Below are 15,124 nucleotides of genomic sequence, written 5' to 3'. Positions count from 1 at the left end.
CTTTGAGCTGCTTAAACCCTCAGGAAAACACAGAGGAACAGTTTCCAAATGTTTTGGGAGTGCTTGTAGCAGATTCCCTGGGGCAGCAGCTAAATGTTCCTTTGCAGCTGCTGCTCTTAACTGTCTCTTGGCTAATTCTTAAATACAGGAGTGGGCCCACAGATTGGCTGCAGAAATTATCTCTGTTTCATTCCAGACACATCCATCCAGTGAGCTGTCATCCTGTGCAAGCTGTCTTTTCTCTAACAATGAGAATGGGGGGATAAGATAGCTTATTGTTTATAATTATCACCATTTTATGATGTCTTACTGCCCTCTCAGCCATCAGATACTCTTGTCTCTTCACACTCGACCACTCAGCTTGTGCCTGCAGAATTGTACCTGTCGCTTTGGGCACTGTAGCTTCACATGTCAAATTCCACCTCTGCTCAGAAAGAGATCGGCCGACCATCACTCTCCATCTTCCTTCGCTCTGGAAGGACAGGCGGCCTATTTTAGAGGCCCCCCCGTGCCAAACAGCAGCCTTTTCCCAGGCCAGCTGGGTGCCCCGGTGAGGAATGCTGACAATTCGCTGCCCAGGAGCAGAGCTGTCAGCATTACTTCCCTACTGGTGAGCCGTCAGTCATCACTCGCACAAGGGATAAGTATGCAGCCCGCTGCCTTGTGACAAGAGCTGTGACTTTGTTTAGGAGCCAAGCACTAAGAATGAGTACCAGGGAAACGTGGCTTAGTGGAACAGGAAATATTAACAATCCATGATAAAAAATGAAAAAAGCAGCCAGTACACATCTAACCCAGTTGGAGGCACCACTCCATGACTGGCTAAGGGTCGTGGCAGCTGCCAAAAAAAGCCAATGAAGAAATAGCTTTTCCACTTCAAGTCTGACTTTTAAAACAATGGAGTAATTTTTCTCATCTTCATCTGTGTACAAGAAAAGCCAGTAGTAGCCAAGGCCACCTGCATATTGTAGTTACCGCTGGCACAGGAAAGGGCATGGAGGAGTCTTCAGCTTCACAGACAGTTTAGCGGGCTGCTGTGAAACTCACATAGACTCACACAGCTCCATCACCCCCCAGCAGCAGGTTAGGAGAAGTTGGTTGTCTGTGAGCTACTACAGCCATGTGCATCAATCAGCTTTTTTTTCTGATATTAGAAAAACACGTGACTGGGATAAGTGTTTCTGGCCAAAAGGATTTCTCTCAAAACTCGTTATTTCTGAGTGAAATGGTCAAGTGACAGCATAATGGTAGAGAAAAGAAAATGATCCTTTTTTTTTTTTTTTTTTTTCTCTCCGTGTGTTTTATTTAAAGCAGTTAGCAGGCTGGAAAAGCTGCATTAATGCGGGGTTCATATCTATACAGTCCTTTCAAGTTATTAGTGGGCTGATAACCTCTCTTTGTCCTTGTAATCCGCAGTAAATAGAGGATCTTAATGGCTCCGGAAATGGGCAATAACTCGCAGATCCCTTCACTCCTAGTATGCTGTTTGCACAATGCCTAGTAATAACCTGAAGTCATCCAAAGACTCAGCTAAATCTCATGTGAAACCTCAGTACTTTGTCTTGCTCTTATCTCCGCTGGACAAATAACTGCCTCACGATGATTTTTTAAGGCTGGAACTTACCTGGCAGGGTATAGTCACTCATTTGGGTCTCCATCCAAGGACCTGTGGCACTGACTTGGACACTGCATTTGCAGTTGGCTCTAAGGAACGTCCCCTACGAAGCACAGAAAACGACACAGCCTCTGCTGTGACAGGCAGCATTTCTCACGCAGGGATGGGGACCCTGCTTACGGGCGATGCTGCTCTCCAGCTCCCAAGGCACGACCTTGGGCAGGCGACACAGGCTCTCCGGTCCCGAGTTTCCTCTTCTCCAAAACAGAGATATGATATCCAAGTGGGCTGAGAGCCTTGCAGAGAGGTGCTATCGCCGGTACAGGGAGTTATCGTCCCCAGGCCCGGGTCCAAAGCACACAGCAACATGAAGGAGAGCTGTTCCCTCAAAAGACCCTGGCTCTGGCACCCAAGCCAAGAACAGGCTGGATTTGTTCTCCGTGGAAGTCGCAGGTTCAGTGCTGTTACTACACCCTGTACTTTCACCTTTGTAAATGGCAGTGGGTGCAAAATATCCCAAAGCTAAGCGACAAAACCTAACAAAAATAACAGTTAGTGGAACAATCCTCTCTTAAACAGTATATGACCCAATTCTTGAGCCTCCTGCAAGTTATAATCAAAGCCATATGTATGGTCATAAATATCAGAAATATTTACGAAACACTGACAAGATCTTAAAAACAAAAGCAGTGATTTCCTCATCTTGCTGGAAGCCTTACAAAACGTGGGGTAAATTGTCTCATTTAAAATACTCTGCTGACCACAGGGCTCTGTATGCTTCATTGTAATGGTTAGTCATTCTATATGTATTTACTGGTTTGTTTCACCTACTACGGCTATATTCACAAACTATTGCAAGAGACAGATTATGAAGTAGGGTCAATAAAAATTTTGTTTATGTGAAATCCACTGTTGTCATAGTACAATTTTACACAAAATGTAGTTCAAACTCCCATCCAAACAAACATTTCCCTGCAGTGGTGACTGGCAATATCTAGCAGAATGACTTAGAAGGGAGGTAAAATGGGCCCATTTAAAGTGTCTATGACAAGTCTATACTGGGGTAAATGTGTCTGTTTTGATGTTTTCCTAGAAAAAAAAAAAAATCCCAAGGACTTCAGCACGGAAGTCTCACCTCTAGCTTTCCCTACAAGTCTCCTAAGGAAAGCTTGTAGGTGTTGCAATCAAACCAGGTTGCTGATGCAGAGTAGAAGCTTCAGGTGGGTGCCAGCCAGCAATTCAACCTCATTTCCCAGTGCCTCACCCAGGACCTGATGCCCCTTTCCTTGTAAATTCAGTGTGCAGCATTAGGCCAAGACCCCGTAAATGATTGAGCCCCATTGTGAGGTCCCAAGCAGCTCCCAGGTCCTTTGGGTGTCAGGACAACTTCAGGGTGTTCAGCTCTTAGCAGGACCAAAGTCACCATCTTCTGTCCTGCCCATCTTCAGAGCAGAAGGCATGAAGCAATACTGCGAGCAGCATGTAACTGCTGTGCGGTGTTTCCAAGGTCCTTAACTCACACATCAAAAATGCCTCAGTGGAAAGACAAAAAACATTATCACAAACACCCATAATACTCTTTATAAATTTGAAATAAGCTTTTTTTTAAAAAAAAATTATGTCCGTGGTCTTCACAATAGTTGATTTAAAAAAGAAGTATGGTTAGGTGAGGGAAGTCATTTAGACACTTTCTAGGAAGGACTGAGATGTTTCTGCTTAGAAACAGGCAGCTTTGATTTAGTTCTGATTTGGGTTCAATTACAAAGAAAATCGCTCCGTTTCAGCTGTGCTATGAATTTAATGAAATTGCAAGAGACAGTTGTGGTCTAGATTTCATTTCAGATAGGAGAGAAGACACTTAGATCGGCCTCATTTCCTATTTTATTTTTCTCAGAAAACATAGGCTTTATTCCATCTTCTTCCTATCCCCCTCATGTCACTGGACAAGATCAAAGGCCAGAATGTCAGTGTTATCCCAATCACACACCATCACTGCTGGCACAGATTATGGGCAGAGGTCCAGATTCTGGGGTTTTGTTCCTGGGTTTTCTAAACAGAAGAAGAAAAATAGCCACTGTTTTTGCAAAAGGTCAAAATCTGTCTTAAGTCTGGAAAAACTCCTCTTGATTTCAATGGACTCTGATTCAGGTCCAGATTTTATTTCTGTACCTTGTGCATAGATCCTTGAGTTTCAGCGTTCTTACTATCCTACTTTAGATGAGAAATAGCTTTTAAGAAAACCCTATTGAGGCAATACTCCCCACTAGGAAAATAATAGCCCAGTTTCTAGGACCATTTCATACGTACCATGAATATGTGAGCAGCCTTATTTTATATCCTCTTAATTAGGACTTAAAGTGGAGAAAACTGTTTTCAATGCACCTTTATAAAGAGATCACCGTCAATGCAGAAGCAGAAACAATGACAAACTATTAAATTCTCGTTCTACTATATTTATGCCCTCAGAAAGATAGTTATTCATCACTGTTATTGAAAGCTCATACAGGACATCTCTAAAATCTGTAATCAACAGTGGACCCTTGAATAGACAATGAATCTACAGATGCTTAATTGGCTTTCCAAAGCACTTGTGAGAGGTCAGGTCTTTAAGCCATGGTTTGTGTATCAAATATTAGGTTCAAATGCCTGTATTTTGGATGTTTACTATTGCAAAGAGAACTTGTACTTGTTATAGCAACAGCCTGCTTATGGAAGAGGTTACTGATATCTCTCCAGTGAAGGCAAACAGCACTAGTAAGTCCATGTTAATGTACATAATGCGACTAAAGTTAATACGCTTTTGGAAGGTGCTCAAAAATAAGGACCTAGTGCAGTACAAATACACCTCAGGGCATTTCAAGGCATCTGAACGGCTGAAGTTCTGTAGAGAGCCCAAAGCAGCAGAAGTCATCACACACTCTTCTTGTCGTACCTCATTTGTTTTCCCATAAAGCTAAGAAAATGGGTTGGAGGATACACCGAAGGGTGGGGGTGTTCTTTCTGGACTACTTACAGTTTACTTGAAATTCAATCACAGTGCTTCAAATACATAAAAAAAAAAAAAAAAAAAAGAGAAACAAGGCACATTTAATGCTTCATTTTCGATTCCTAATGTCACACCATTCACAGGTAAAGATTATGAGCCTGAAATCTGTGTCCCAAAGATATGTTGTATGTGTACTGTGAGACAAGTCTGAGTATTACTGAAATTTGTAGGACTCTGTGTGGTTGCTCACACATCACACACAGCAAGAAGCAAAACTGAGGACTCCGAGCCCCATAATTGTACTACATATAAAGATTACTCAGAGCATCTAAGGGAGTCTTTCCTTTAGAAGGGATCTACATGTTCCTCTTAGGCCCTTAAACTGAGCTTCAGACATTGCAAAAGCTTTGTTCAGGCTTTAATCATAACAGATAGCCCACCAAACAACCATTCCTCCAACATACCGAGAGCTCTTTCAATAGATACCTCTTTATTTGAAATGGAATGCATCTTGAAAAATATGAAAAATAAATCACATCTCTCAGAAATCATTTATGAGTCATATTTACACACATTTTTTTTGTGATGACACTGATACTTCTGCTCACAACAGGATATGCTAGAAAACATTTGGTACATCACTGCAGCTATAATTTAGAAGCTGGCATTTGCATATCATGAACCTTAAAAAAGAGGAATTACTTCAGGATGTCACAGAGACAACATCCACTTCCTTTTCCTCCATTTTTTTCAGTCACCACAGCTTGAATTTTCTTGCTGAGTCTGCCCCTTGATCACTTTTTTTTTTTTTTAATTAAGATATGTATTTTTGACCTCTTTAGGAAATGACTGTCCACAATTTTCTTAACTATACCAAGCATTTGCCTGTGTGTGTCTTATTGGAATTTTTCTTATTCTCTAATTAATTTACTTCAGCCATATGCTGTCACGGTTTTGGCTTTTTAATATATATATATTTTTTTTTTATTTTAATTTTTGTAAGGGGAAAGACAACACAACTTCTTTTCCTGCAAAGCTCCAAGAAGATGGAGCACAATCTGCTGGACCTACTTTCATAGCCATTGCTTACCAGACAGTGACAGACAGTATTTAACTAAGTAGCTCCAGTAAAGATTATACAGTAGCAGAGGAACAAACCAAAAAAAGCCCAGAACTGCCTCATTTATAACATCAAACAATTTCTTGGTCTAAAATTACTATTGGTAAAAATAAAATTAAAAAAAATTTCATGGAATTCAGAGCGTGAGAAAGTTGTTGGATTGTCCACATCGGACAATTTAGCCTTATTTATACTGACATGGCATGAGCCACACGGTCTGACTGTCCCCAGGGGACCCCAGCCAATTTGTTCCCATTCGGTTTCCAGGAGACCATCCTAGAGGCAACCGGGGGAGGTTTGATCCTTACACCCACCCCACCAACTCAGGCTGCAGGCACAGGGACAGCTCAAGGTGGATTTTGTGATGTGACCATCTCTCACGCTAAGAGTTTGGCTGACACCAATGTTTCTAAAAAGGTGACGCAGCAGGCAATGACAACCGGCAAAAGTTTGTTTAACTATATCAGTCCAAACCGTTTCGAGAGCATCCTTCAGGCCAACTTAAAACAAGAAACATGAGGTGAAAGTGGGACATTGACCTTGAACTGGTGAAGAAGAGCAGCAAATTCAAGTGAATGCTGTTTCTTCAAACCTTAATGTCAATTATATTACTAAATTTGTCATATTTCATTTCAAAGCACAAATACTTCCAGAAGAGCAGTAAAATTTTAGCTTCAGACTAGATCCATAGACTTTTGTGGCATTCAGGGGCTTGCATCCACTGAGGACAGGAATATCTGCCTCTCCTAGAGAAATATGTGTGTCTCTGATCACACAGGAATTAATTTTCATCAATTCCATTTATCTTTCAGTAGGCTAAAACGTATTTTAGTAGGTGAGATATCAGGGATACATCTGTATATCTGAAAAGGTGGATTAGTTACTCAGTAAACTGTAATTAATGACTCTAAAGAGAGGAGCCAAATTACAAATTACAGTCTATTTTGTGAGTCTTTGACTAGCTCATTAGAGAATCCCCTTGCAGCTCTAACTTCCAAGCATTAGTGGAATGATAATGGCAGATGTACAGAGATGTGGAAATTGGCTATTATGATTGCCAAGACAGCAAATCTAATCCTAGAAGATGCAGGGCACCTTCGCTTTTGATTAGTCTCAAAGTAATAACTTCGTTAGGACAGCTGTAGTCTACCATTCCAAGCTTGTCATGCAACCTTGTCAAGGGCCAGATTGGAAAGAAAAGCTTGGGAGCACAGAGGACCAGTGAGGTCCCCCTTTAATTCTGCACCATAATATGTTTTGCATGTCTAGTATGTGATCCCAAGACCTGGAGGCAAAGATCAAAAGAGAAGGAATAAGTCGAGATCTCTTTTATGCCTCACAGGACTAAGCTTAACTTAGGGTGAAGAAGAAGAGACCATCATATGCGGTAGCCAATTCTGAGATCTTCCTTTGTGTGTCACTTCAGTCTTTCACTTTAAACACTTACAGAAACAGCTTGAATCAAGAATGAGGGGGCTTTCACAGTCAAGCTACACCTCAGTTATGCAAACAGCAAAGTCTTGGATGTGTGGCTAAAAAGATTTTGTTTACATTCATGTCACTTGTAAAGGGGCCAAAAGCAGTTTTCCTCATCATGCTAGTTAAAATAAATAGCTCCTCAGCTGCAACTTTTCACCTTGAACCAGAGAAAATGGGCCACATCGCTCAGTCCTGCTTACAACCACCCCACTTACTTCACACCAGAGAACCAGAGCTGTAGCGGCACACAACCCAAAATGGTCCATCACCTGGAGAGCCCTGTCCTAGAAAGCACACCGGCCTGGCTCCTTCCTCTGCCGTGGGGCAACAGCTCCATCCTGCTCTCACCAGCATCCACGGCCAAACTCCCACTGACTTTTAAGAGGCAGAGGAAGACACACCAGCTGTGCAATTAGCCCTTTGTTTTCCAACTTCATGGCTTCGTCAACGTTTTTCGAGGCGAGATTGCACGTCTTTCACAACATCTGACACTGCTAAACACCGAAATTAATCTAGTTTGTCTCAGCTAGAGAGCAACTTTCAGCTTATGAAAACTGTGATCCGTTTGCACACTAAGACGTAGATAAGATGGTTTTTAAACTAGGGGCTACTTTAATACAAGACATTTAAAAACCTCCAACAAAATTTCAACAAACGCCAAGAGCCCAGACCATGTAAAAAACAACCGTGAAGATGGAGCCCTGAACTCAGACACTAAGAAACATTCCTAAGCGCAGCTCAGCTCCGGCTCTTCAGCCTAGGAGCAAGCACATCAAACGGGTAAGTGGAGTCCAACTGCGGCTCCTACATCACAAAATAAGTTGGTCAGATTCCCTTCCACTCATACCTTAAAACAATGGCTTTTGATCTCAGAATAACAATCAGCATTGCTTTTTGAATCACCAAGATTGCATAAGATTTTATCATCTTCCACCATGCGTACATTTTAAAAGCTAATAATTTAAAACCCAGAATGTATTTGATATTCTCGCTAAAGGGAAGAGTTTTCGTATGCAGTATGGGCTTCAGGCAAATTCCAAACCACACATCACACTTTCCATATTAGCGTTATACAGTGTATTTCAGGTAAAAATGAAAAACTCCGTTGTCAACTCGCACATGGCTGAACTAACCAGATTTTTTTAGTTTCTTTAGGGGCTAATGTACACGCTGTTTTTTCTTTTGCTTGTTGTATACGGCCTACATTCAGAAATGTCTTGCAAACAAGCCTTTAAAAAACAAAACAAAACCTGAACAACCAACCCTAATAAATAAAATAAAATAAAATACATTAAAATAAAGTTACAGTACATCATGTCTCCTCGAAGTCTCATCACACCAAAGAATCCTTTCCAAGGTTCATAAATAATAGATTTGAAATGCTTCTCGGCACCGAGGGCGGCAAAGCAGCAGCTAGCTGGGGTTCAGGTCGTTGCGCCGCTTGTCTCCAGTCTACCTGCATCTCCGGCGTTTGCCCAGTTTTTGACCAAACTGAAGTACGTCCGCAACGAACGCTCTCAGTCCCGCTTCCCCGAAGCGCTTCGTTAACTTAACCTGCAATAAGACAGCACAGCACAAAGGGCACCCGGTGAGTTGAAGCAGCGGTGCCCGGAGCGGGTTCTTCCCGCCGCTGCGGGGCCAGGGCCGGGTCCAGCCCGGGACACCCGCGGGGCCGGCGCCGGGCGGGGGGTGCGGCCCCGGGACAGGGGCGGAACGGGCACCGGGGGCAGGAGCGGATCCCGGGGGCAGGAGCGGAGGGGGCCCCGGGAGCAGGGGCTGAGCCAGTGCCGGGGGCAAGAGCGGAGCGGCGGCCCTACCTGTGCTAGGCGGAGCTGGAGGCGCTGCGGAGGCGCGGGCCGTGGGGCTGCGCCAGGTGCTGCTGCTTCTGGCGGGTGGAGCGGACGGCGAGGATGGCTTGGCGGTTCTTGTACTGCACCATCTGCAGCGTGATCGCCGCGTTCCAGCCGTGCTCCTGCGCGCACCGAAAGTCGATCTCCTTCCCCTCGGCCATCACTACCGTGAAGTACACGTACTTGCCCTTCCGCTCCACGCAGTCCACCGTCTTCATGTTGGAGAAGTGAAGCTCCTTGATCTTGGCCGCCGGCTCGGCCGGCAGCGACGACGGCTGCTGCTGCTGCGGTGGCGGCGGCTGCTGCTTGGGGGGGATGAGGAGCAGCCCCTCTTCGGTGAGGATGCAGCGCTTCTTCTTCCAGAGCTGCAGGAGCCCGTCGCTCCTCTTCTCCAGCACCCCCTCCTTCACCGCCTTGCAGCCGCTCTCTAGCATCCTTCTCGCATGGGCCGGCGGGGCCGGGAGCCGCCGCCCGCAGGGGCTGGGGTCGGGGGGCAGCCGGCACCAGCCGATGACTCTCCGCCCCGCGCCGGCTCCGAGGCGGAGGGCCGGGAGCGTCCCGGCCCGCAGGAAGCGGAGCGGCTGCCGCCCGTACCGCGGCGTGGCGGGCTGCGGCGGGCGCGCTGCCGGCGGATCGGCTGGGGCGGCGGATCCTTCCCTCCCCTCGGCTTTTGAAGGCGCCTCTCCCACCCCCGAGTGACACCCAGCGGAACGAACGGGCGGCTCCTCCCGCCGGCAGCGGGGAAGCCCGACGGCGCGCCCGCGGTGCGCAGCGGAGGGGAGCGGCTGCCCCTCCCGGCCCGGCCCGCCCCGCCGAGCTGGGGGCTGCGCTCCCGGGGGCAGCTCCTCCTGCCCGGCCTGGCCCGGCCGCCCCTCCGCTCAGCGGCGGGCAGCACCGCCGGCCGCCGGCATCCCGCCCCTCCGCCTAAAGCGCGGTGGCAAAGACGGAGCAGGACGGTGCCGCGGAAAGGGTTTCCCCGCTGTAGGTAACGACGAAAGGCGAATACAGGGGTTAACGTGACGATTCAGACGCTTGATAGCGCTCATTTGCTCTCAGCAGGGTATTCCAGCAGTATTGATCGGAGCAAATTTCCTTAACCTCCCCCACGCGGGGAAAAACGGCAAAGAAGCCCCTTCTGTGTGTTTTTGATATAAGGCCAGTAAAACCGGTGCCAATTTTCAGCAAGACCTCGATACTTAAACGATCATCGCTCCATAAAATTAAGGAAAGAGACTGACACACAGCTTAGTAGGGCAGCTTTATCCCTACACTTCTGCATTGCTCTTGGCTGTGCTTCTGTATATACAAAACACATCTTTACTCTGTGCAGCAGTTTGAGTAATGTGTAAGAAAGCAAGTATCCATATGGCTTCCAAAGGGAAACACTAGAGCCTTACTGCTTGGAAATTTTAAAAGTAGACTAGGAAAAAAACCAAACCAATATCCCCAACCCACAAACAAAACCAAACTGGCAAAGACCTAGGACTATTTTTCTTGTTATTGGGCTTTGTTGTCACGCATTTGCTTATTGTTTGGATTCTCCCCTGAGGTTAGCTTTTGAATTAATTTACTTGAGTAGAAAACTAAAGTGACCAAAGGTTAATATTAAACTAGTTAAGTCCTTTGATGTATTAGACCTAAATCAAAAGCCCACATAACTGAGTTGTCTGACAATGCCCATGTGAGGTGAATGGTGGAAGGTTCATACTGTGGGTGAGAGCACTATTTTTTTAGTATGCATTTAACACGGCCATTAAAAAAAACCCACACACTCCCCCCCCCTAAAAAAACCCACACATCTCACTGTAATCTTGACAGCTGGGAAGCAGATCGCACTGTAGCACAGGTCAGTGAGAGCACATTAAAAGAAAAAGAAAAAAAATAATCAATGAATCAATGATAGCTTTTATGGAGTCTGTCTCTGATAACATTTTAAAGAGTTTTTCCTGTTACATTATTTTCCTCTAGAAGTTCAGAGTTAATTTTGATTAATGATCGAGAGGTAAAAAATTATGGTAATGATGGCAATTAAAATTATTTAGCTGTTTTACCTTTCCTGACATAACTGGAAGACATTCAAATCAGTGGAGGCAACTTGCTAGCCATAAACTGAACAAAAAAAGAGATTTAATATCTTAAACATCTATTTATCTAAAGACTAATCCCTTCTGTGAAGTTAATATATATGCTATTAAGATACAGTTCATTCTTGCAACCATCTCACACCTATTTATCAGCCATACATGCTAGTTTCCAAAACATCTGAACACCATTTGCCATTGTCCATTTGAGCCTAAATTCCCCAGCACAAATATCGACATCTTCAGCTGCTGGTGCACATCCAAGGAGCCTCACACAGGGCTTGAGGACTTAAGAGAGTCTCCTGCTTCATCACCCGATGTGTTTTGCATCTACATCTTTACTCCTGATTGTGTCACATGAAAAGAGACTTGATTTTGAAATTGTCAAACTAAAACAAATGGGTTAAAACGTATTCATGTATATCAAACAATTAAAATATTGAATTTATGTAAGCCATAGGACATCGAACTAAACCTACACAAGACTAATTTCTAGTCATTCACCTGTACAATTGTGGTTGCTGCTCCATCGGTGTCAGTGAATAACTATTTGATTCCAAGTAAATGCACTAACCAGTAGCATGGAAACCAGCCTGAGAGCCTAGAGTCACACACATTATTCTGTAACAGGCATTTGAGAACTTTTTTCCTCCTGAACACTGTACTGTAACAATTAAGAACATTAACACAAAATCTATATATCATTTAATGTGAAATTTTTCACTTGTTCTCAATGCTAATAGTAATTAATAATTGATTGAAGGAAAAAAAAAAGTGAGACTAGTCTGGAAGGGCAAATATTTTCATCAAATATATAGGAGAACGGGACGAAATTCTAAATTTATTCTACTTCACCATTCCATGGCATAAGTTCTGTGAAGTGTTGAATATCAGATTTTTAATCCAATTTTAAACATCAATAGACACACTCTGCTAATGCTTTATTCCTGGTGAAATTCATCTCAGCATGTGATGACAAGTAAACACGCAAAGCATCCATTTAAACTTGTACTCTGTAAAGTCAACAAATATTAACAGCTGTTTAAAATACACTACATTTGACCAAAACCACCAGAACAGGGAAAGGCTAGACTAGGGTAAGATGAAATACTTAGGGTTTCATGGTAAAAGAATAAGACATTCTAATTTAGTTGTGCAGAATTTGCCAATAAAGGATAACAAACTTCATTCTCTTAGACTGGAAGTCAAAACTGAACTGCCAGAAATGTTTCCTCCATTAGCATTTTGAGAACACACATTCAGCACCATTAAGCACACTACATACCCCACTGAGATTTTACTTCACTTCTCTTTAAATATGTATTTAAGCAACTACATTTATATTAAGTGTTCCATATCTGCTGCCTTTATTAAGGTTTCACTAAATACTGTGCAGGTTCTGCATCTGTTCCTCCAGAAATATCTGATGTGCAGATGCCTCCTACTGTCGAACCTGAAATACTACAACCTGGAAAAAACAACTCTGATGAAGTCTCTACATCTTAAGTCCATTTATTCCTTACTGATTGTTTTCCTTTTCCATATTCAAAGCTGATACGGCTAACAGAAACGTATGGTTGTTAAATACACTGGTCTCCTGTATCATGAGCTCCCTAACTTGAAGTTGTCAAAATTTTGTATGTGTAAGCTTAATTAAAAAGTAATTATAGTAATGGTAATTAAAGTATTCATTTTAAACCCTGAAATATTGTTTTGGGAAACCACCATGAAAGACTAAAAGGCCCATAATTTTACTAGTGTTCTCCTGGGTAATGAACCTGCAGACAGCAGCCTGACACCAGCTATCAACTATGAGTTTGAAAGGGATGCTAAACATATCTTGAGTGACAACCCTTAAACATCATCATTTCTTCCATTACTGAGAAGTGGCTAAAACAAAAGGTTAAAAGGGAAACTTAAAGAACATATAAAATGGTCATTGCTGGACTGAAGGAAAAAGAAAAAAAATAGCCAAGGACTGAGAAATGTGTGACAGAGATAGGTTACAATATGTTATGTTAGTCATTAGACAGTAAGTGGCTCCTTCTTAAAGCATTTTGTTGATCTTTACCATCTCCCAGGAGTTTCATTGGAGCTTGCTGCTGACAGAACATTGAAGCCCTGAGCACTGGGAGGCAGACTTTCACTTTTAAGAATCCATCTCACTAATACGTGTATATACTCCAGAGTAAATCAGGCATAAATAAATGGAAGATTTACAATAACTAAATCAAAAGGATGGTCCCTTGCCTTCGCATTCTCTATAACCTACAGCAGTACTAAATGAACTTTTATCAAAGATCTGGATGAGGGGGTTGAGTGCACCCTCAGTAACTTTGCAGATGACACCAAGTTGTGTGAGAATGTTGATCTGCTGGAGTGTAAGAAGGCCATAGAGAGGGATCCAGACCAGCTAGATTGTTGGGCTGCAGCCAGTTGTATGAGGTTTAACAAGGCCAAGTGCTGGGTCCTGCACTTGTGTCACAACCCCACGCAGCGCTACAAGCTCAAAGAAGAGTGGCTGCAAAGCTGCCTGGAGGAAAAGGACCTGTGGGTGTTGGTCAACAGCCAGGTGAACATGAACCAGCAGTGTGCCCAGGTGGCCAAAAAGGCCAACAGCATCCTGGCTTGTATCAGGAATAGTGTGGCCAGCAGGACTACAGAAGTGATCATCCTCCTGTACTCAGCACTGGTGAGGCCCCACCTCAAAACCTGTGTTCAGTTTTGGGCCCCTCACTATAAGAAAGACATTGAGGTGCTGGAGAGTTCAGAGAAGGGCAACAAAGCTGGTGAGGGGTCTGGAGCACAAATCTGATGAGGAGTGGCTCAGGAAACTGGGGCTGTTTAGCCTGGAGAAAAAGAGGCTGAGGGGAGACCTTATGGCTCTCTACACCTACCTGAAAGGAGGTTGTAGCATGGATGGTGTGGGTCTCTTCTGCCAAGTAGCAAGTGATAGGACAAGGGGAACTGGCCTCAAGTTGCACCAGGGGAGGTTTAGATTGGGTATTAGGAAAAATTTCTTTGTGGAAAGGGTTGTCAGGCATTGGAACAGGCTGCCCAGGGATATGGTGGAGTCACCATCCCTGGGGGTATTTAAAGACATGTAGATAAGGTGCTTGGGGACGTGGTTTAGTTCCAGTGTTAGGTTAACAGTTGGACCTGATGATCTTGAGGGCCTCTTCCAACCAAAATGATTCTATGATTCTACAAAGAAACTCAGACTATTGGCATTGCAGCTGCTCCTGCCTGTCCGTTGCACATCAGAGATAGATGCTTTCCAAAACATTGAAGAGCACTGTCAATATTGCTGAAAGTGTAGAATTACGAAGATGCATCCCCCTCCATCAAGCTCAAGCTCCAAGGCACCCCTCCCTCTCCATCTAAAGTGTCAGTTAATTCTCCGGCCTCTTTCCTCACCAACCCCCCCATTTTTCCTTAAGATAATTCTCCCTTCAGTACAGAGACCAAAACTAGACAGAAGGCACCATTTACACCAACCTTAAACTCTGGTGCAGTACTTCAACATATGACCAAGAAATCTTATTTCAGTGACACATTTTCCTAGACTTGAACTTGTTAACAACAAGGTAACTTGTCTAATACTAAATGAGGAGTTTCTCTATGGCTGGTATAAATCTGTAAGAAGTGAAAAGAATGAGTCACAAAACTCCAATCAATGTTGAACGTTTAATGTTCCTGCTACATACTGCCTTTCAGAATTGCTAAACAAGAGTGTTGATCACAAAACTACATTGAGCACCAAAACAGTTTTTATTTAACTGATCTCATAAGAAATGGCACCTCCATTTATATGATTATGTCCTTCCTTTTGCTGCAGTCTGGAGAGCACAAGAACTAGCAAGCCAACCTAGAGAGAAGCTCAGTAAAATCCACTGATGGAGACGGATTCATGGCTCTGGATCTTGCAGACTGCAGGTGAGCTTTGACATCTACCAACTCCTCTTTTCAAATATGGTACCCCATTGTAGGGTA

At 43.8% G+C, this 15,124-nt stretch overlaps 1 protein-coding gene across 1 annotated transcript; it reads right to left on the bottom strand.

Annotated features, from left to right (window-relative positions):
* Nucleotides 1–5,071: 5,071 nt before the first annotated feature.
* Nucleotides 5,072–9,962, bottom strand: PHLDA1 (pleckstrin homology like domain family A member 1). The gene is made up of 2 exons (XM_082060040.1): nucleotides 9,018–9,962; nucleotides 5,072–8,754 (listed from the first exon to the last, which is right to left on the bottom strand). Exon 1 carries the CDS (start codon nucleotides 9,482–9,484, stop codon nucleotides 9,023–9,025), a length of 462 nt encoding a protein of 153 aa, XP_081916166.1. The 5' UTR covers nucleotides 9,485–9,962; the 3' UTR covers nucleotides 5,072–8,754; nucleotides 9,018–9,022.
* Nucleotides 9,963–15,124: the final 5,162 nt, after the last annotated feature.

Source organism: Streptopelia decaocto, assembly GCF_964273445.1.
Source record: "Streptopelia decaocto genome assembly, chromosome: 1".
Classification (NCBI taxonomy): Eukaryota; Metazoa; Chordata; class Aves; order Columbiformes; family Columbidae; genus Streptopelia; species Streptopelia decaocto.
The sequence above is the reverse complement of the archived record's forward strand: the minus strand, read 5'-3'. Positions and strand labels throughout refer to the sequence as shown.